The sequence below is a fragment of the Phascolarctos cinereus genome, unplaced genomic scaffold (genome assembly GCF_003287225.1).
Source record: "Phascolarctos cinereus isolate Bilbo 61053 unplaced genomic scaffold, phaCin_HiC Scaffold_1;HRSCAF=81, whole genome shotgun sequence".
NCBI classification, from domain to species: domain Eukaryota; kingdom Metazoa; phylum Chordata; class Mammalia; order Diprotodontia; family Phascolarctidae; genus Phascolarctos; species Phascolarctos cinereus.
In genome coordinates this window covers 227,721,012-227,744,282 of record NW_027555514.1, presented here as the reverse complement: position 1 = coordinate 227,744,282, position 23,271 = coordinate 227,721,012, and the positions used below count along the sequence as shown (strand labels likewise).

Below are 23,271 nucleotides of genomic sequence, written 5' to 3'. Positions count from 1 at the left end.
CACTATACAAATATTACCTCATTCAAAAGTCACAACAAACCTGGGAGGTAGGTGCTATTATTATCTTTATTTTACAGATGAGGAAATTGAGGCAGCCAGGTATTAAATGACTTGCCCAGGGTCACACAGCTAGTAAACAAAGGCTGATTGAGCTCAGGTCTTCCTGACTCCAGGCATAGCACTCTTCGGACTAGCCAGCTGCCTATAGCAATCCACCTACGTAGGTGAGGAGAATTATTCAGTGACTCCTAGCCAAACGTTCAATGGGCTATTGAATCCTTTCAACTTAAATTCTCCCTGTTGTTTTAGCTAGAGAAACTACCCATCACTTCGTTTCCTAAAAATAGACATACTGATGATAGAGAGCTGTTCCAAGTCCTCAAGTGGCTGTGTTTCCATTAGCAATGAGTGACTCTATAATATCTAAATAAAGGAACTATCCCCCTAATGTATGTACTGCTGTTTTTGATAAGCTCATATTGTAGGAGGAAATGATGGACAGGACTAAAACAAATAAAAGGAAATTGACTTCTGCCTCTGCCTTGCAGAGCTTCACTGACTGTGTTCATGATGACTAAACCATGAGGATCTGGGAAATCACTATATGTACATTTCTTCTATCTCATTGCATTGACATTTACGAGCTGGTGGCACTTGGCAATCTTGCTGGAAGAGAGTCCTTGGTAATTGGGATTTCTGGATGTTAAGCATTTCCCCACCCTCAGCAGTCTCTAATTGCACTGGCATATAGTAAGCACTTTAAAATGCTTGTTGACTTATTCCAATAGAAGCACAGGGTTTTTTAAAATGTAGGTTTCTGTGCTGGAAAGATATTTAGAGCTAATGTAGTTTAAACCCCTCATTTTATAAATGAGGCTCACCTAGTGAAATGACTTACCCAAAGTCACATAAGATATTAGGAAATCAGGAAGCCAGAATTTGAATCCACATCTTCTTACTTTAGATCAGGTGTTTGTTTTTTTAAATACAAAATCTTGTGGAGAAATTCCCCTTAGCAAAATTTCAAATAGCATTGAACTTTCAGCTGGTTATATAGATAGTAGATTCACCAGTAAAATCCAAATGCCAGGGTAAAAATGTACATGAAGACAAAATCAATCATGTGCTCCATGCCTTCAGGGTCAGTGAACTATACAAACAAACTTAAAGATATTACAAGGTCCTTTTTATGGCACATAATCTTTTTATTAAGGATCAGATTGATATCTTTAATAGTAACTCCCAGAGCAATATTTTAACTATGGGGTTTAATGTTACCGAATCTAAGTATGTTAAATATTTTAAGTCTACTATATTTCTACTGGACTTAAAATATTTAACATAAATTAAATATTTAAATTAAATATTTAACTTAAAATATTTAAATTTTATATTTCTATTAGGGAAGCTAGGTAGCCTAGAGTAAGGAAGACTCATCTTTCTGAGTTCAAATCTGGCCTCAAACATTAGCTGTGTGACTGTGGGCAAGTCACTTAATCCTGTTTGCCTCAGCTTCCTCATCTGCAAAACGAGCCAGAGAAGGAAATGGCAAACTATTCCAGTATCTTCGTCAAGAAAACTCCAAATGGGGTCATGAAGAGTTGGAGATAACTGAACAACAACAACAACAACAAATATTTCTATTACAATCTATCCCATCTCTGTGCCTTTGTAGGAACTGTCTCTGCATGCTTGGAACATACTCTCTCTTCCTTGCCTCCTCTTAGAATTGGTAGCTCCCTTCAAACTCAGCTCAGCCTCTAACTTCCCAAGTGAGGACTTTCCCAATGCCCCACAGCTGCTAGTAATTCCTTCCTCCAAACTGCATCATATTTTTAAAAATATATATATTTATAGACCTTATCTGCCACAGGTTGGGTTGGCTTGAGTGGTACCTGGTCCCAGGGCCTTGGCCCCAGCATCTGTGCCAATCTCAGCCTGTATAAGAGGACTTAGGGATTCAGGTCCAGGAGCTATGTGGTAGGAGAATTGCCGTGGTGGAGCTCTGTTCTCCTGGAGATCAGGGACATGATTCCTCCCTCCTCTGCAGCCTACAAATTTGGGAGTAACCACTAAGAAAGGAAGAATGCAGAAATCAGAGTCATGGAAGCCTACAGATGAGAAAGAGAGCAATGGGGACCTCTGAACAAAGAATGTCATCAGGTTTCCAAATAAAGCATAGATCTGTAGTACACCAAAACAAGCCATTACCCTCCAATAATTCTCCAGATATTGTAAAGAAACCTCACCCTCAGCCAAGTGATAAACTTAGTCCTAAAACTATTGACCCATTTAGGCTCCTTCTGCTTTGCTGCTATTGACTCCAAAGGAGGTATTCCTTGCAGGGTCTAAGACAGACTAAATATTCACAAACATTTGTCTCAAAAGATGATTTTAAAGAATTACTTTTGGTTGGAAGTGCTACTGAAAAAACTGTGCCCTTGCTACCTAGACCCGGCTGGGGAACCTGGTCTAGACTGATTCCTGTCTTGAAGGCAGCACTGACCCATTTAGATGGTGAAGTGTTTGAAAGAGGATTGAATGCTGTCGTACAGCTGAATGGTGGTGTTGGGCCTTTTCTAAATGATCATTTATCAAGTATTTGCTTACAAGTCCTTCCAAGAGATTAATGGATAAAAAATTCAAAGAGCCAATCTAGTGCTTTACAAAAGGTAGAACAACATGGTGAAAGTGGCAGTCTTACGATTATCAAAGCTAAAATTCCAACCTCTTGTTCCATCTTTTTTTGTTTGTTTGTTTTGTGAGGCAATTAGGGTTAAGTGACTTGCCCAGAGTCACACAGCTAATGAGTATTACGTGTCTGAGGCCAGATTTGATCTCTGATCCTTCTGACTCCAAGGCCTATGCTCTATCCACTGTGCCACCTAGCTGCCCCTCCATCTGCTTTTAAATCAAAGGAACAACAAAATTATTTGACTAAGTAGTGAGAGATCAGAAGCTTGGTGGTGAACATCGTAAGATCCCTTTCGAACATATTTCATTTTTTTATCACAGCTACTGATTTGTTATTTACATGCTAAAAATTGAATACACAAAATTGATTCAACCAAATCACAGTAAATAAACATTTATCAGGATGGGGAAAATGGCTAATTGTGGAAAACTACTGAAATGACTTCTTTAGTGCAATTTTGTGGTGTTTATCAAACACAATTTTTTTTCTGCTACAGTTGGTCTGTATTAAAGACCACAGTTTTGTTTATAGTTTCAGATTTGACATATTTTAGTGCTTTTAGTTATAATATCACTTTAGTGATTGCACTAACTTTTCATAATTACTCTGTCATACTTTGCAGGGTTTTTAGACCTACTAGAGAAATAGAAATTAGTAAGAGTCATTAAACTGCTCAGTAACTCACTGATAAATTATTGCTTATAAACAGATATTTTTATAATGTGGAATGGAAAACATCAGGAACATTTCAAAATATGAATTTTTCAACAGTGTAAAATTCTGTTATAACATATAAATTATTATCTCACTATAACTTGCTAAAATTATACATGAGTTTAAGTGTTGCATAGTATATAAGTAAATGTTATTTTTTATATTTCCTCACTTTAAAGAAATATGCTTGCAGATTGGGATATTTAGGTATTCAACTCTTGAAATTCCAAAGTGTATTCACAAAAATTTTACTGTTAACTTGTTAGCCCTTTTCCCCTTAAAAATACTTAATGTTTTTGTTCTCACAATTTTTTTTAATTGATAGGTGTATGTGTTGTTTATTCCAATAAAATATAAGTTCTTTAAGAGTAGGAAATGTTTCATCTTTCATTCAACATGTGCCAGGCATGATAAGAAACTTTTAATAAGTCCAAGTATTTATTAGATGCCTATTCTTCTGTGCAAAGCACAGGGAAGCTTTTCCAAGAGCGATAAGTTAAAAAAAAAACTAAGAAGAATTTATTATAAAAGGATTTCACTTACAGGGTGGTTCTGTAATCCTGTGGACAGTAGGGTTCTAATATAGTACTACATGGAGTCAAATGACCTGGGTTTAAATCCTGACTCTGTCACTTACCTGTGTGACCCTGGCAAATCATTTCACCTTGCCTGGCCTGTGTGCTCATCTGTAAAATTAAGGGATTGAATTAGTTGACCCATTGGGGCTTTTCTAGCTCTAAATCTCTGGTTACAGGATAATTTTATCTGCAGTAGTTACTGAAGTATTAGAGAAATTGCTCGGTATTAATAAGTGAATTTCTCACCCGAGAAGCCTTTACAGTTGAACAAAAAAAGCATTCAGGAAAAGATGATTTACCTGGATTCCCAATTTAAAAGTACTTGGCCAATTTTTAACAAATTCAAATTCAGCAAACATTTGCTAAAGGTCTACTGCATGCAGGGGACCATGAAGTGGAAAAATTTAGGCATTACAAAAAGGTCTCTATCATTGAATTTACTGCGCTTTGTCAACCATAGCTCAGGCTGAACTCAGTGGTAAGGTCAAGGATGGAAATTTTGCTGAATCTACTCTTTTGCTATAACTCTGCAAGTGCTATTGCAAATTGAACATCCATTTGTTCTCATGACTTCAGTCAAAAGGGTCAATGGAAAACTGAAGACTAAAAACCAGGAGAGAAACAGAAGGGCTGAAGCAAAGAAATGGGAGTGAGTCAGCCAGACTCTACTTTTCTACAAGTGCCCAATCTCCAGTTCAGTAGTTGCTTCTGCATCCCCTCCCCCCAAATGCAGCTAGATGGCTCCTAGGATCCAGCTCATGGCTTACAGTTAGCAAGACCTGAGTTCGAATGCGGCCTTTTATATTTACTGTGCGATACTGGGCAGGTCTGATTTCCTTATTTGTAAAATGAAATAATAATTGTAAGTAATTAGCACAGTGTCTGTCACATATAAGTGTTGTTTAGTCACGTCTGACTCTTCATGACCCCATGAGCTTTCTTGACAAAGATACTGGAGTGGTTTGCCATTTCCTTCTCCAGCTCATTTGACAGATGAGGAAACTGAGGCAAACAGGGCTAAGTGTCTTGTCCAGGGTCATATGACATATAAAAGTTTGAGAGACGTAGTTTCTGGGTAATTAGTCATTTTATTAATCATGCCAGCAATAATTAATAAAAGGGAAAGGTGGCACTCTCGAATGCCAAAGCCCCCTCATGAAACCTAGTCAAAGCTTACATATACCCTTGGGAAGAGTGGACGGTCCTGAGGATGATGATCAACTCTGATTGGTCAACAAGTAATGAGAGAAGGAATATTATGACAGGTGACCTTATTCTTTTTTTTATTTGAATTCAATATTAAGTAATATAAAGGAGCATAATAATATACAATTTAAAAAGTCACTGGCATTTGATCCCTTTCATAATGAATAAATAAATCATAAGGAAGTACGGAAGAAAGATCGTCCCAGAATGCAAACCTATGGATAAGGGCAGAAAGTTGCTCGTTTATGTCACCCAGATTTCGTTCACTTTAGGCCACTTAATCTGCATGACATAGATAATGAAGAAAATAAATCAAAATCAAACTAATATTATTTACACAGATTTCTTCCATTGTAATGTGATTGAGGACAGATATATACATGCACATGTAAAATAATCACAATCATAACAGCTAATATTCATATAGTACTTTAAAATTAATCTATCCTTGGAATCACAGGGCGGCCTTATTCTAATAAGGGTCTAGGGGGTCTCACTGATCACTCAGTCTTGGTCAAAAGATTTATCTCTTATCCAGACTACCCCTGCCTAGGGCAATCTAGACAAGAGGGGGTCCACCTCTGCCCAGACCTGGCCAAGTGTGACACAATGGGCTGTAATTCACCTTAGATTAAATTCTTTGTAAGGTTCTCTAAGCTTTGACCTAATCTCCAAATGCAGAAGTGAAAAATTCCTGGATCTCCCCAATATTTGGTTATTTAATAATCATTTCTCTCATTCACAAAGCTAGTGTCTGAGCCTGGAATTGAACTCATGAATATGAGTCTTCCTGACTCCAGGCCTGGCACTCTATCCACTGCTCCATCTAGCTGCCCCATATAAGTATTAGCTATTATTATTAATGTAAAAGAATTGGGGGCACAGACCTTTTGAATTAAGCATAGCCTACAATGCATAAATTGCACAGATAATACATTGCCATGGAAGATTAAAAGATATCAGCTGATAGACAACTGGGCCTTAAGTCAGGAAGATCTGAGTTCAAATTCAGCCTTAGACACGTACTAGCTGTGTGATCCTGGGCAAGTCACTTAACTTTACCCCTGTTTGCCTTAATCCACTGGAGAAGGAAATGGCAAACCACTCCAGTATCTTTGCCAAGAAAATCCAGCATACAGCATTGGCCTGCTGTGCTCTACTGGAAGAGCTGAACACAACTAAACAACAAAACACGGGGAAGGTAAACTTGTAAACTGATAGAAAAGTGTTCAGAATAAAATCCTGTTCCATCTACCCTTGCCAAACATGCAGAGACTGAACTGTTTCCATGGACTTTTACATTGTTTTTAAACATAACTTTATAAACTTTAAAACATAAAACATAATCGAGTACACTTTTGTTTGTGTAGAAACAAACAGTATTTGTTTAAAAAAATGTTTAGAAAAACTATGCAAGGTACAGAAAATGGAAAAAAAAGGGAAATGTAGAAAAAGAAGAATTATTGGAGCACTTAATTCATAGAACAGCAGGGTCAGTGGTTAACAAATAACCTTTAAAAACATGTTGACTGCTGGACTTAAAAAGAAAAAAAATCTTAAGTAAAACCAATTTGCAACTTCATGTATAATCTTTTTTCTGTTCTCTGTATGTGGAAACACTCACTTTTTTGGCTTTTAAGTTCTGAATTTTTTAAAAAGGGAAAGAAGTTGCTTGAAGGAAGGTTGTTTTGGTTAGGGGTTTGTATGGGCAATATCTGAAATTGCACACACTTAAATGCTTATTAAATTGCAGGGGAAAGTATACAGGCATTCCATCATTTTACTGGAGAATGTTATTGATATGAGCATACCCTATGTAAATCTGTCAACTTTTGTGCGTGGATTGTCTTTTGCTTTTATGAGTGCAATCGAGACAGAGACACCATGGAATATTCCAGTATTAAACACATCCACAATTTAAAAGCGTTTTGTAGGTAGATTTGAGGTTTTAGAAGAAAAGTGCAGCATTACTCAATTAAAAAAAGAAACTAAGGATCACGTGAAGCAATTGCATTGTTTCTTAAAATGTCCGTATTTCTTTTTCTCTTCCTGGTCAGAGCTGGCTGAGTTTTTAAACATGGTTTTCCTTTGGGGACACAGATCTGATGAATGTGGCTGGGAATGGAGAAGGGCATTCTAATTCTAGGGTGGCCTGGGAGGAAATTTTCAGTGGTTCTTAGATAACTAGTTAGGGCTAGTTTTTTTTTTTAAAGCTTCTGAGAATTCCCTAGGCATTTCCTCATTGCAAAGCCCCTCCTCCACGCATTCCACCGCTCACTTTGGCCGGCGCTGGGGAACTGCATTCCCACCTGTGCTTTCTTCCCCCCAGTACACCTGAAGTTCTCTCCCTTTTCCCCCGTGGCTCCGGTGGGCTCATGCACCTGCGGCTGGCCGGTGGGCGTTCTGTTTCCCACACCTGTGGTTTGCACGAGGAGGGGGAGGGGAAGGAGGCATCCACCTGGGTCTCGACCTCAGTCTCTCCTCGCTGGGGAAAGGGCTTGTGCAAGCACCCCGGCCGCTGCCCGAGCCCTTCCAGCCTGATCATCACATGACTCGGAAGGCGGTGGGAGCCGGAGCCGAAGCCCGAGCGGCGGGAGCTCCTTCAGCTCAGCCTGTGGCTTTAGTTCCGCGCCCGGAGGAAGGGAGAGAAGGGGGCGGGGGGAGAGAGAACCTGCCGCCACCGCTCCGGCCCCCCTCCCCCCGCTCCAGCCGGTTCCCAGCCTCGCTCCATGTAGCTCCATTGCGGAAGTGGACCAGGAGGTGGCGGCGGCGGCAGTGGCGGTGGCGGCTGCGCTGGCCCCAGGAGCCCGAGGCTGGGGCCCGGCCCGTTCCCCCCTCCTTGCTTCCAGAGCAACAAATAGCCGCGAGCCCGTGCTTGCAGTCCCCAGCTCGGCGGCTCCCCGGCTTCCCTCCCTCATTCTCCTCCTCCTCCTCCTTCCTCGGCGCAGTCGTCGCCGCCGTCCCCAGGCTGCATGCTCCTGGCCCCCCCCTTCCCCCGCCTCCTCCTCCCGCTCCTCCTCCTCCTGCTGCTGCTGCTCTCCCCGCAGCCGGCCGCGGGAGCAGTAACATGCTCACTCGCGTGAAATCTGCGGTGGCCAATTTCATGGGCGGCATCATGGCTGGTGGCTCGGGCTTGGAGCACGGCGGAGGCTGCGCCGGCGGCGGCGGCGGGGCCGGCTCCGACCTGCCCTTGCGCTTCCCCTACGGGCGGCCAGAGTTCCTGGGGCTGTCTCAGGACGAGGTCGAGTGCAGCGCCGACCACATCGCCCGCCCCATCCTCATCCTCAAGGAGACCAAGCGACTGCCCTGGACCACGGGCTACGCAGAGTGAGTGCAGCCGCCGCCCGGGGAGGGGCATCCCCCCACGTACCCCTTCCTTCCCTGCCTATCGTACTGGCCGCGGGGCTGCCATCAGTCCCCTGGGTTTCCCGGCTCAAGCTGGGCATTTCTCCCTTCCCCTCCCCCGTCCCCTCGTCCCTTCTCTCCAAGGACGCTGCGTCTCCGTCCCTGGAGATGGGGTGGGAGGCAACAGCTGGACCAGGAGGAAGGATCGGGACTGGAAGGGCATTGAGGGGTGTGGGATGGGGGTAGTGGCCTTTTGGACCCCAAGTGGGAAGCGCGGCTGTTGAAGTTAGCAATGGGGGAAGGGGGTAGGCTGTGGATTATGCGCTCCTCCAGTTCCTTGCCTCCGCCGTGGGCTGCTGCGGGTATCCTCGTCTTGGAGGTGGGGGCCTGCGGGTGTCGGTCGGGGTGTATGTGACGGAGGAGGATCTCGGACCTTCGAACTGGGAGAGTTGCTGTACTTTCCCCCTGTAGCGGTTGGCAGATGTCAGGACCACTTTCCTGTTGCAGCCTGGGGAGAGGGAGAAGTTAATTTTAAGTAGATAATCCCAGCATCTTGGCAATTTCATCTTTATTGCCAAGCCGTTGAAAGCTGGGGGTGAGGGGTAATTGCTATCTTAGAAATAAGTGGTGGGGTTTGTGGTTCCCGAGGAGAATTAAGGGGGGGGGAAGAGCTAGCCATGGAGGTAGATAATGTTTTCACTTTTTGCCCCCACTGGTGGTCTCCCATTGACTTTATTAACGAGCCCTTTTTGACTCTATGAATGCCGGCGCTGCGTTCTTGTTTTGTTCACCTGGTCCTCTGCACTCTGGAGCTGGGAGATTTGGAAGGTGGAATGAAGGAGACTGGAGTTCAGGGGTCGATAACGCCAAGTGCGGGTGCCGAAGGGTGGCATTAGAACTTGTACTGCCCGTGGGACTTAACTGGCTCCTGGGCCTCCTGCCTTAGCAGGCTACCCGCACCAGCTACCCCCTGGCCCCCTCTAACCCTTAACCCATATCCCTGTGACACCGATGCTCAGCTGGGCACATACTCTGATTGGGTCTTGGAAGAACCAATCAGCTCTTGGGATGCCTGTGCCAGGTGACTTTTCTGGAGGCTGCCTTGAACCCCCCCCCCCCGCCCCCTTCCCATTAGCAAGGATGAATGGAGCTGGAGTGGTGGGGGATGTTGTGCCCTCTTAAGCTAAGTGATGACCATATCAGCCTTCCCCTCCTTTAATCTCCAACCCTGTCATCCTTCATCAAGGCCAACCACAGAGACAGATCAGTACTGTATCTTTACCTTTAACTAACATTATACAGTTCTTCACCCACCCTGATAATAAATCGTCTTTAACATGTTCAGTTAGTAAAGGGTTCCCTGCCACCAAAGACAGACTTAATTTCTTAGATTTTTGAAAGAGAAAAATCAAGGTAGAAAATGGTGGGGTGTGTGTGGGCGCGGGTAATGGTTTTAAAGTGGGAAGGTTTGGAAATAGCATAGAATTAGAAAGGACTGTGGCCTTAAACAGTCTCTATTCTAATGCTCTAGGATCTGTGTTACCTTGGACATACGTCTCTTCATTTTGCTTATCTGTAAAATGAGAAACTTACTCCACAGGACTATGTTAAGGAAATTGTTTTGAAAGCCTTAAAATGTCAATATTATTAGTTTGGATTATTGCTAGTAATAAAAAGAAGCAAAAGCTAGTTGTGAGGTGGAGAAAAGCATTTAAAAAGCAGGTAATGAGAGAATAAGATGAAAAAAATGTTACTTGAATTATTTTATTTCAGAGCAATCAAAAAACCTGAATGTATAACCTAGCTAGACTGCTAGGCTTGCAGTCAGGAAGACCTTCATTTGAATCCCAACTCTGACACTCATTAGCTGTGTGATAAGTCATATAGTCTCTTTGAGCCTTAATTTGTTCATCTCTAAAATGGAAATAATTACCTACAGGTTGTTATGTGACTGGGATGCAATAATGACCATATAAATGCCAGTTACTACTATTATTTCTCTTTTAGACACCCCAGGGTTTGGGGTTTTGAGAGGTGAAGGAAACCTGTACTTCATCTCTGTGAGGGGTCCTCCTAAAGCAAACAGCCAAATAGACTCTTCTTTCTTTTATAGCCAGATTCCTTTGGAAAAAGTCTGTATTTATTGCTTCTATTTATCTTTCTCTCGATTTTTAGCCTTTAGCAATCTGACCCTCATAATTCAATTGAAACTGTTCTCTTCAAGGTTAATAGTGGTCACTTAATGGACAAATCCAATAACTTTTTCTCAGCCTTCATCCTTCTTGACTTCTTAAGAACATTTGACAGTTGTTGATCACCCTTTCCTCTGGGATACGTTTCTTCTCTGGGTTTTCATGACACAGATATCTTGGGTTCTCCTCATTCATGTCGCATTCTCTAGCTAGGGATATATATATATGTATTTTTCTATCTATATGCCCTCCCTCTGTATGATCTCATCAGTTCCCATGGGTTTGATTGTCTTTTTATGCAGATCTTTCAAAGGTGTCTGTCGATCTGTCTTTATCCATTTATCCATCTATCTATTTTTCCATCTGTCTGTCTAGCCATCGACTGTCATCTGTCTTATCTGTCCAACTATCTGTCCATCTGTCTATCCTTCTATTCATCTGTCTATCTAGCAATCTATCATCTATCTATCTATCCATCTGTCTGTCTATTCATCTGTGTATGTCTGTCTCTAGTTATTCATCCATCTATCTATCCAACCTCTAGAGTTCTTTCATTATCACGGCTCTAAATCACCACCTGCTTCTTAGACCTCTAATGCCCCTAGGCATGTCAAAATCAACATATCCACAACAGAACTTGTCTCTGCCCCAAACCCTCTAGTCTTTGGAATGTAGGGGTGCCCTCTGTTACTGTCATGGGCTTATCCCTAGGTCATTCTCCCTCCTTTCTCAAGGAGTTCAGTCTCTTGGTCACAGTCTTCCTCTTTACCCAATCCCTGCCCTGTAGGAGGGGACTTCAGTATACATGATAATGTCCCCTCAGACTCTCAGATTTCCCAGATCATCAGTTTCCTTAACTCCTGCTTCCTTATCTTTCATCATTGTGTTCCATCTCTCCATTGCCCACAAGTGTGCTGCTTTCATGATCAATAACTCTGAAATTCCTTTATTTAACTGTAATCTCCTATCCTTCTATTTCTCTCTGTACCTTCTCCTTCCTAAACTAAGTTTTTTCATCCTCACTATGGCCTTCAGTCTCTCACTAACTCTGGGCTCTCCTCTGCTTGTATGCTTGGAATCTAGCACAGCACTTGGCACGTAGGAGGCATGTAATAAATGTTTGTTGATTGGCTGCTAGATCGATCACTTCTCATGCTTTGCCAAACCCTAATCCTGAATCACACTCGCCATCTGTGCTGGAGAAAGTCACAGAACTATGATTGTGAGTCTCCTTCACATTTATTTTCTTTAACGTCAGCTGGGCCTTACCCCACACAAGGCAGTGCTTTTAGCCTTCCCAAATTGACTCTGTTGCATTCTTCATATCTACCATTTCAAACCTTTGCTTTTTTCCCCAGACTTCGCATTTTCTTCTCTTGCTCTCAGCAGAAAATCATGATATTCTTGATGATCTTTCAGATTACTGCAGGCATTAAAATTTCATTTAGAGGCAGTTAGGTGGAAGTGGTGCTGTGGATAGAGAGCTAGACCTGGAGACAGGAAGCTGTCGTTCATTTGTTTCAGCCGTGTCCAATTCATTTGTGACCTCTTTTGTGGTTTTCTTGGCAGAGATCCTGGAATGGTTTACCATTTTCTTCTCCAACTCATTTTACAAATGAGGAAACTGAGTCAAAACCAGGTTAAGTGACATATCCAGGGTCACACAGCTAGTAAATGCCTGAGGCCAGATTTGAACTAAAGTCAGACTCCAGACCTAGCACTTTATCCACTCAACTGCAGCCTCAGGCACTTACTAGCTGTGTGACCCTGGGCAAATCACTTATAACCTCTGTTGGCCTCAGTTTCCTCACTCATAAAAAATTAAGATAATAAAGCCCCCATTTCTCAGGGTTGTTGTGAGAATCAAATAAGATCATAATATCTGTAAAAGCTGTTTGCAAACCGTAAAGCATCCTACTCCCATACCCTATAGGAATGTCACATGTAGGTTTAGCAATTTTTTAAACCTTACTATGAGGGAGCATAATAAAAAAGCTAAAAGCCACTATATAAGTGCTTAGGTATTCTAATGTGAAGAATTAATAGCTCTTCAAACTAATAAACCACTTTTTGAAGACTCAACTTGGGAATTTCTGCCCTAATTTTCATTGCATCAAAGTCCATTATGGAAATGGCCAGCGTTTCTCTTCAGACTGATGGACAGATGCAAAACTAAAGTCTGGTTGGACAGAGCTGCCTGTCCCTCTAGGTTGTCTGTCTTCCTAGATAATACCTTCCTTAATTGTAGAGGCACCCAGGTGCCACAGTAGATCGAGAGCTGGGCCCAGAGTCAGGAAGACCCAACTTCACCTTTGGCCACAAAGGTGTGTGACCCTGGGCAGGTCACATATCCCATGTCTTCTCTCAGATTCCTCATCTATAAAATAAGTGTGATACTAACACCTACCTCCCAGTGTTGTTGTGAGGGTAAAATGAGTTAATGTTTTGTAAAGTGCTTAGCAAACTGTAAAGCGCTCTAAAAATGCTAGCTGTTATTTTTATTATTTAGTGGAAGCTTCTTTCTCCTCCCTTTCTTTCCAGATACACTCTAGAATTAAGTATACTGTGCCAGGATAGCCTTGGAACTAAACTAACCTCAGAAATTAACAGTGCAGGAAATGGCTACCTGTCCCATTGATCTGGTGTGTGTTGAGTTATTGATGCTTCATACCTCTAGCCATCCTTCCTATCTTCTTTAACCCCTCTTTTTTTGCACCCTTGTCTTTCCTCCACTGGGATGAAGGGCATGATACAGCTAAGTAACAAGCATCAGTGATAGATGTTTATCCTGCAGCTGTATGCATCAGCAGAACAATTGATCCTTCAGTTTTTTTTTCTCATCTTTTTGATTACTCAAATCCATTTGCTATTTCCTAGTACACATAAGGCCGGATCTGGGTTGTTTTTTTTTTTTTAAAGAAATCTATAATTGTAACAACATAAATACAAAGATGTAAATTATATTTCTTAACTCAAAAGAAATGAACATGTCCTACCTTCCTTATAATTTTGACTTTCTGAAACCAGATCTGTACTGGAAGCCTGCCTTTAAAGTTATTTTTTTCCCCCTTTTATCAGCTGCATGCATAGGGTCCACAGCTTATCCTGCTTAAAGTTCTGTGCTTGCCACTTGGCTGGAAGAATCACTTGGTGAAAATAGAAGCATCAGATGATAGGTTTATTCTTTAAAGTGGTGACATTGCATCAGATGGCCTCTTAGTCACTGCTGCTTACTCAGATGCGTGCATTAAGCAGGACTGAGGATCACAAATCAGACGCTGCATTCAGACAGACACTAGAAACCCCAGTTGTCTTTATTTATGTGCATAATTTTTTTCCTTCAGAAAACATAAACTCCCAGAGGGAAGGGACTATCTTTGAATCTGTATCATCTATCAGTGCCTGGCACATAGTAGGTATTTAAAAATACTTGTTTTGCATTTTTTGTATTGATTTTTAAAAATTCTATTGTTTTCAATTAACCAAAAAAAATTTTTCTCTCCCACCTATCCCCCATGGGGAGGGGGAAAGGAGAGAAAAACAAAACTCTTTGCAACAAATATGCAGTGAGGCAAAACCTTCCTGCATTGGTCATATCCAAAAATATATACATATCTTATTCCGTATTTTGGGTCTGTCACCTTGATGTCAGGAGAGGGTATCATGCTTTCATCAGTGGTTTCCAGAATTATAGTTGGACATTGCATTGATCAGAATTTCTAAGTTAAAGAAATATTTGACCAGATATAGGATTTTAGGTCAATATGTTAAGAGGTCTTCACTGGATACCGTCTTTTGGCTTGCGTATTAAACTACATTTGATTTTGTGGATGTACAAAAGGCAAGACCTTCTATCTGCCAGAAAGTCCTGTGTAAACAACTACCTGCCTCAATCAGATATTCACCTGAGAGGGCACCCTGTAGAGTTAAGGTAGACTCTCTAGACTTTGCACCTTGGGTTTCATTATTCCGTCCTCTTTATTTTATCATTTGATCATTGTATTACAGATTTAGAGCTCAAAGGATCATAGAGGGATGGAAAGTCTCTCAAAGGCCATAGAGTATAATTTTCTCATTTTATAAATGAGAGAAGTCAGTCGATTCACCAAGGATTGTAAGTAGTAATGGCAGAATCAGAATTTGAACTTAGGTCCTATTGACTCCAAAGCCAAACTGACTTTTTCTTGGGCTGTCAATGAATTATCTCTTTGTGACCTGCTGAGTCTTTTTATTTGCTAAAATTATTTTTCTTCAAATTGCATTGGGACAAGGATATCAGCAATAAATAAACTAAGAATTGATGGGGAGAACCATTTTAACTCTTGTAACACTTAGTATTCATCCTCCAATTTGAGTAATTTTCAGAGGCTGAGGCCTTCTAAGTCTCAATGAGACCTTCCCCGGGGATGTTTTCATAGCACCATGAGGTTAAATGTTATTTAATGTATGCCTTATTTTAATTTGTATTAACAATCCCATTGTTACACGAAGATCATTTACATGTTTTTAACATACACAACTGAGCTTTGCAGAAGCCTTCATGAATGTAAGCAAAGGAGATCATGTAAGACGTGAATCATTTTTGCTTAGAGAATTATAAAGGAAGTCTAAACTTCTGTATTTAATTAGCTGCTTGCTATGTCCTTCCTCCAAACCTAAAAGGTCTTTCTGAAAGTTCATGTATTTTTATCTTTTTTTCTTTGTATCCAGCCATTGCTGAGATTTTCAGTGTTAAAATAATAATTAGTGGATCCAGACTTGTATCATATGACTTCAGATATGGAAGAGACCTTTTATAGGTCATGGTGTAGTCTAGTGGTTTTAAGAAGTGTTTCTCCGTGTGAGTTATGGTAGATGTAATGGTATTGTAGATAAAAATTACATTTAATTTTATTTAATGTACATTTTACTTAGCCATAATATTTTGTATCATTAGTATGATATCCATATAATAAACTAAACTTGCCCGTTACACACTAAACCTCAGTCCACCCTGCACCCATCCTAAACTCACAATATTCCACAAATTAGCTGCTTTGATTGAAGGGAAACTGTGCTTTGAGTCTCTCATAGTAGTACCAGCTTAAATGTTCAATGTATCACAGTTCCTCATGGCAAGGAACACGGTTTTGTGCTAACCACGATGAAAAAAGTTTGAGAATCCTTGGCCTGATTCAGGCTCATACTCCATACTCATGACTGTCGTTTAGGATGTCCCTGATGGTCATCCAGCCTTTGTTTGAAAATTTCAAGTGACAAGAAACTCATGACCCCTCATGAGGCTGCTAACACTGCAAAGGGCAGCATTGAACTTGTAGTACCAATAAGTAGGGGACTGCTCTGGCCCCCACTGAGAGAGCTGAATTTACAAAACCCTGACATTAGGCCCCTTCGACTAGAATGAACACCTCATCTCTCGGGGAAGGAGTCTTCCCAACTCTTTTTTGACTTGGGAGCTTCCGTTGTTTTGATATCATTCATCATGGTGTTAAGATTGACCCTAGGTTCTGGAGAGTTAAGTTCTGATAGGGTCTACCAGTCTACGAAGGTTTCATGTATGGTCCCAGTGACTGGTCACCTCTATTCAAGAATCAGGCGTGCCAAGTTCAGAGAGGTTCATCACCATGAAATTGGCTGTTGGACCATCAAGCGCAAAGACTGTTGGCTAAAGTATATAGAGGAGTTAGTTGCCAGTGGGAAGGCCTAATCCAATTTAGTTTGGTTCACCACACAGTTACATGTTTCCGTATACATAGATACCATCATTATTTTTTTTTTGTCAGTAAACGTTTATTAAGTACCTGCTATGGATCAGGCTCTGTGCTAAGCAGTAAGGATACAAAAAGGCAAAACACAGTCCCTGCCCTCAAGGAGCGTTACGGGAGCCAACATTCAAACAAATAATACAAAGGAAGCTAGGCACAGTGTAAATAGGAAATAATTGACAGAGGAGGCACAGTTTTTTCATGTTAACTTCATATTTGGAAGTGAAGTACTTCTGTGAGAAGCCCAAGTTTGTACTGTGAGTGGCCATCCAAGGTTTCTTTGTGGAATCCCATTCATAGTATACTGGAGTCTGAAAAGGCCAACTCAGATGATAGAATTTGCCGAACTCAGCTTTCACATAACTAAGTTTCCCATAAGCCCCAATTAAAGTCAGTCGAAATAATAGATGCTACTTTTTTTTTTTATAATTCTTCATAGTAAGTGGGAGGGAGTTATTTATATCAACAAGAATTTAAAACTCACTTGCTGCTTAACATGTGGTGAGTCAGGTGAATTCATTCCCTAGAATGAATTTAAAACTAAAGGTAGAATTGAAATAACTGTATAATTACATTTGACACGATGGTATAATGTGATGTGAATTCTGGTTAAAGGGTAAACTAAAAACTAAAAAAAAAAAGAACCAAAACAACCTTTTTTTGGCTGGATTCAACAGTTTACAAAAAAACATTGTAGGACATTTCTCTTTGATGTGTTTAATAAATACATATTGATGGAATGACTGACAGAAGGTGCAGCTATTGGCTACTTGGAGAAGGCTTGGCACGCATGGTACAGTGGGGAAAAAAATGACTGGATTTGGTGTTAGCCTGAGTTCAAATCTCGACTCTCCAGTTTATTATCTTTGTAACCTTGGGCATATCAACGTCTTGGATTCCCAGTTTCCTAGTCTATAATGTATTGGGTTGAACTAATTGCCCTATAAGGCTACTTCCAGCCCTTAAAGTTGTGTGACCCTAGGAGAGAAAAGTTGATTGCTTTTGTCCTTGCATTCTCATATGTCATGAGGTTATTATGAAGTGAACACTCAGTAATATGAATTGTGGTTGCTATTTTTGACTTTCTGCTTTAGCTAATTCTGTCCTTGTATAATTTATGTTCATTAGCTTTCTTTGTTAAGGCTGTTCTGGCTGAGTTTTGAGTAAAAGAAGGACAGATATTTACTAGATATAAGAGAAAGTACAGTATTATAGAGGGGCAGTGGATAGAGTGCCAGGCCTGGAGTCAAGAAGACTCATTTTCCTGAGTTCAAATCTCACCTCAGATGCTAACTAGTTGTGTGACTTAAGTCACTTAACTCTGTTTGCCTCGGTTTCCTCATCTGTAAAATGAGCTGTAGAAGGAAATGGCCAATTGCTCCAGTATCTTTGCCAGCAAGACCCCAAATGGGGTCTCTGTCGGATCTGACTGAAATGATTGAACAATAATAACATGGCATAGCAGGTAAAGAGCCTCCCTGGGCAAATCATTTGATCTCTCTGTGCTCTAAGGCAACTCTCTAAGACTCTTGAGTGACAAGGAGGGTGGCTGACCCTTCATTGGTATTCAAATAGTCAGTAAGCATTTATCAAGTGCCTACTATATACCAGGCATTGTGCTCAGTGTTGGGGCATAGAGAAAGGCAAAAAACAGTCCCTAGTTTCAAGGAGCTTTCAGTCTAATGAAGGAGACAACATGTAAATATTTATTTACAAATAAGCTGTATACAGGATAAATAGGAAGGCACTAGGATTATGAGGGTAAGGAGTTTCCACATCTGAGGGTATCCACTACCCATGAAATCACAATCCTGTCGCCATCCCTATCCCTCTCATTTTGAATTTCAAGATGCTTGCCCCTTTTTGTGTACTTGATTCTTTTCTCTTATGATTTTTATCATTGTCTTTCATGAAAGCTTAGACAGCATACTTAACAGATTTGCAGAAGACCTGAAGTTGGGGGAAAAAGAAGAATTAACATATGATATTGTATGCATCTGGCTCTGAAAAAAAAAAAGGAGGTATGTCATCTGGAATGATAGGCAAGACTTAGGAAATTCAGTAGGAATGCAGCTAGGTCCCAGTTTGTGTGAATAATGGATTAATGAATTCTTCTTAAGGGATTGTATTATTTGAATTCATACTGCATATTTCCATTGGACTGGAACCAATCACTGTATTTTACATAATTGTAACTTCAAATAGTGCAAATTCAAATACATGGGACCACTTTAGGGAATTGATTATTCATATTAAAAAGTAGTTCAACAATCAACACATAAGGAATCATATTAAAAATAAAAATATACAAAACCATGTGATTTTTCTCAGTAGATGTTTTGTTAGATTGACTTCTATATGTTTATGCATTTTGTGGTTGTTTGGAATGAGGTTTTCCCTTCTAATATCTTGGATTTTGTTGTATAAAAATCCTGTTGATTTTTGTGGGTTTATTTTGTAGCCTGTGATTTTGCTGAAGCTATAGCCTTAATTTCTTTGTGAATTCCCTAGTATTTTGTAAGTAAACATCATGTTATCAGCAAATAAAGATGGTTTTACTTAACTTTTGCCTTTACATTCTCATAGCTTTTGCTAGCATTTTTAGAACTGTATCAAATAATAACAGGGAAAGGGCTGTAATTATTTCCTGGAAGTTCTTAACTTTTCGCTCCTTTGGTCAGTTTGCATGTTCAATACCCTGTTTTACCTCCAGGTTCTTTCGAAAAAATGGTTAAAATTCTTCCTTTTAATGAATGCACTCTTCCCAGAACGTCTGTTTTAAGGAGGGTGTCCAGGTCAGCCCTTTCTTCATTTCTCACCAGATTGTAATCTGGAGTCTTGCACCACGTCCCAGATGCTACCTTATCCTGGGAAGATAGTTTCAGTCCTGGAATTCACATCTCAGAATGACCCTCAGCTGTTTCCTCTACTCCTTCTCACTAATGGCTCTTCCCAGAACCTCTGTTTAAGGAGAATTCGGTGCCCCCAGGGTAGCCTTCTCTTAATTTTTTACCAATCTGTGATCCAGACTCCTCTGTTGTAAACTTCTTCTTACCAACCCTCTCTTTTCAGCTTCCTTTTCTATGTTATCTTCCCTCCTTAGAAGGCAGGAACTTTCATTTTGCTTGTATTCAGATTCCCAGCATTGACAAATGTTTGTTGCCTCATGTGGAATTGTTATCTTTGATGTTTAGGTTAATTCTTATAATATATATATAATTTGGGGGTGCCAACCAAGCTCCGCTATTCTTGGGAATATAACATTGTATTTTTTCCTTTGGTTGCTTCTAAACAAGAAGAAAGCCTTCACTGTTCTAATTCATTCTCCTTGGAATTTGAAGGTTTGTTTTTTTTCGCCCTTGCTGACTACAAAGTTTTTTTTTGTTTTAGTTCTGAAATTTGATTAAGGTGTTTCTTTGCGAGTTAAATGTCATGTTTCTTTCTGTTGCTGTTCTGTGGATTCTTGTGATCTCTACTTACCATAGGATCAGAGATTTTTAGAGATGGAAGGGAACTCACATTTCATCAGGCCCTACCTCCTTATTTTATAAGACTTGAGACCCAAGGAGGCCTACTCTTGGACAGCTGTGTGTCCTTTGAAGGAAAGCTAATCCCTTTCCCAGGACAGAAGGAGGGGAGGGAACTGGATCTGCCCTGTGTTGGTGGGGAAAAGCATCATTGGTAGATGTTAGTCCTATCATTAACAGGTTTCAAACCAGGATAATTGACTCTAAACCCAGCACTTTTTGTACTACATCAAGCCTACTTCCCTTTCCAATCTGCTTGTAATATTTCAACATTTTCAGTAGGATTATTGAAGTATGGCATTCAATTTTCATGATGTTTTTCTGGAAAACCTCTCTTGGATTATCTTTTCACATCCTGTCTTCAAATTCAACATTGTTTTGTAGAGCTATTGGTCTTCTTCCAGTCTTTTTAAAAGTTTTGTCACATTGTTTTTTCTTCTGCCCCCCCCCCCCATTTTGGCATTCCAATTCTGATGTTCTCTTTTTCAGAGAATTTACTGTTATGGAGAACATTTTTGTATTTTGTTCAAAATTTTGCGGTCTCTAGCTAGATTTTCTGATTTATTCCTTAAGATTTCTAACTTCTGCCTTCATTTCTCTAATATTTCACCCAGTCTTTTGATTGATCATTCTAACTATCCTGGAGATTCTTGGAATTAACTTTATCATTTCAGCAAACCTTGCAGAATTTGTTGTACTGTGTCTTCCCCAGAGGATTTTTACTGTTTCCTTTGTCAAAAAGATACATTTAAATCCGGGATTTTAAACTTTATGTGTCACGGAGCCCTTTAGTGGCCCAATTAAACCTATCAGACCCCTGCTTGGAATGTTTTTTGTAGGCAATTCCCCCCCTCCCCCACTTAATAGTATTTTATTTTTTTCCCCAATTACATGTAAAGATAGTTTTCAAAATTCACTTTTTGAATTCCAAATTTTTTTTCTCCCCTCCCTCCTCCCCAAGATGGCAGGCAATCTGATATAGGCTATATATGCACAATCATACTAAACATATTTTGGAATGTTTTTAAATGCTTAGTATACATAGGATTATGGAGGAAACCAATAATGTTGAAATATAATTTTCAAAATATTTTTTAAAATAGTTCATAGATCCTAGATTAAGAACCTCTGGCTTAGATGCCTTTCTTTTCCCAAATTTTTATTCATTTCTCCTACGCACTTTATCAGTCATGGTTAATTTATTTTTGCGTCATGTTCTGACGGAAATCCCTGCTTCATCCTGCTAATCTTTTTGCACTACTGAGCCCCTCTCCCTACACCTTCCATCTGTTCTCTCAGACTGCCAAGGCTGGATAAGGTCTCTTGTTTCCAAGATGTGAGGGTGACCATTTGGGACACTGCTGCAAGAATGCTGCAAGGGGCAAGAAAGACTTCGATCTCCTCTCTTGAATGAAAAGCGAATGCCCTTGTGAAATTCACTTTCTCCCTAGCTTGTGAGACTGACTTTTCTTCCTAGCCCAGGCTCTAGGGTGTGCTCCTGAAGGCCTCTCTGAGGCTCCCCCAGAACGTTGAAGGCACTTTTCTTTTGCCTTTACCTTTACGTTTCTTTTCTTAACTCTCGGTTCTTCCTTTGGCCCCAAGGTTGACTTGGAGTTTAAGCGAGCAGCTCCTCTGGGCCCCTCGTTCCATATACTTTATGATGCTTCGGCTCTCCTGTTTAACCACATCTTTCCCTGCTCTTGTGCCTGGGATTTCTGTTTGGTACAGGGGCATCAGGCTTCTTGGGAGAGGGAATTCCCCCAGGACAACATCAAGGGACTCCCCCAAAATTCCTTACCTAAAAATTGTAGGGTTGCCCTTCTCCCCATGGGTGTGTGTGCATGTATGTGCATATAATTTGTGGAGGGGGCAGAGAGAGGGTTAGACTTCAGACTAGTGACTCAGTTTTCAGTTATCTTTTCTGTAAGATTTACCCTGTGGTTGCTTCTTGAAATTTTCCCCTTCTCTTCATTGCTGACTTTTCAGTATTTGAGGGGCCTTTTGCTTCTGATGTTTGAGGTAATGCCAATGGAATTGCTGCTTGCCTACCTCACACTCAGACACCCTTCCCAGGTTTCCCTCAGTTCACTTTTATGCATCCGTATCACTTCTGTTAAGAGTCTCCTTTACAAAAGGCTTAAAAATAGTGTTCTCAAGTACATTTCTTTTTTTCTCTTCAAATATTAACAGCCTAGCCTCTGTCTCCATATGATCAGAAATTGAGTTGATTAAAAAAAAAAAAGAGGACGCAAGAAAGCAGGCAGGCAAGATGCAGTATAAATTAATGAGACTTTAACTAGAGACTTAAAAGGCTATTGAATTGTTTGGCAAAACGTTTTTAGTACCAGGAGGTTGAAAACCAAGTATGAGGAGGCACTGGGGAACATTTTATACGAAGGACTCACAGCCTGATTCTGAAGTCATTGTTTTGGGTTCAAATCCCAGACCTGTTACTAATTTTGTGAGTCTCCTAACCTCCCTCTTACTTCGTGCCCTCATCTGTAAAATGACTGTGCTGGATGGTCTCTGAGGGATGTTTCTAACTCTAAATCCTATAATAATCCTTGTTTGGGTTCAGTGGCCCTTCTGACCCTCGGAGCTGTAAGTTTTCCTTTTTTTTTTTTATTTAAACTATTTAAATTTTCCTTTTTGTTATTATGAACTTGACATGTATCAACAGGAAACTTTTTCCTTTTAAAAAAAAAACAAAGAAGACTGCAGTATGAAACTGAATATCCACTACTTGCTTCAAGGAATGCATGACCAGACCTCACTTCCTGAATCGATGTAGGTACTTGGAAGTACCGTTTAATTGTGAGCTGTTATTATTGTCTTCAAAATGCTTATAATCTAATACAGTTTTATGTGGAGAAGTATAGAAAAGTGGCCCCTTTTGACTAGGCACAGAGTTGCTGTGTAAGAGACTTTGTCCAATCATATCCATTCTTCCTAGAATTCTATTACCCCCAGATTGATGGTGGAGATAAATTAGGCCCTTTTAATTTTTGTTATATATGTGTATGTGTCATATGTGTGTGTGTGTGTGTGTGTGTATATGTGTGTGTGTGTATGTATGTATGTATATATGTGTGTGTGTATATATATATATATATAATATGTATGTGTATATCTTATGTACACATACATATATGGGAACACACCACTATATTTAAATGATCCTCAAACTATTTGTGTAACTCATTTGTTGCTGTTGGGTGCAGCATACATCACTGACGTGCATAAAGCTTG

The 23,271-nt window shown here is 40.4% G+C and overlaps 1 protein-coding gene and 1 pseudogene across 2 annotated transcripts in view; both read left to right on the top strand.

Annotated features, from left to right (window-relative positions):
• LOC110211142 (PACRG-like protein) overlaps window positions 1–2,765 on the top strand; it is a 58,418-nt pseudogene extending 55,653 nt beyond the window's left edge.
• Window positions 2,766–7,469: 4,704 nt separating this feature from the next.
• PPM1H (protein phosphatase, Mg2+/Mn2+ dependent 1H) overlaps window positions 7,470–23,271 on the top strand; it is a 310,397-nt gene continuing 294,595 nt past the window's right edge. The window contains exon 1 of one of the 2 annotated variants that reach the window (XM_020990179.2): window positions 7,470–8,520. In XM_020990179.2, coding sequence (XP_020845838.1) covers window positions 7,742–8,520 — 779 coding nt within the window. In that variant the 5' untranslated portion in view covers window positions 7,470–7,741. The remainder of the gene's footprint in view (window positions 8,521–23,271) is intronic. The other variant, XM_020990180.2, reaches the window with a different exon arrangement.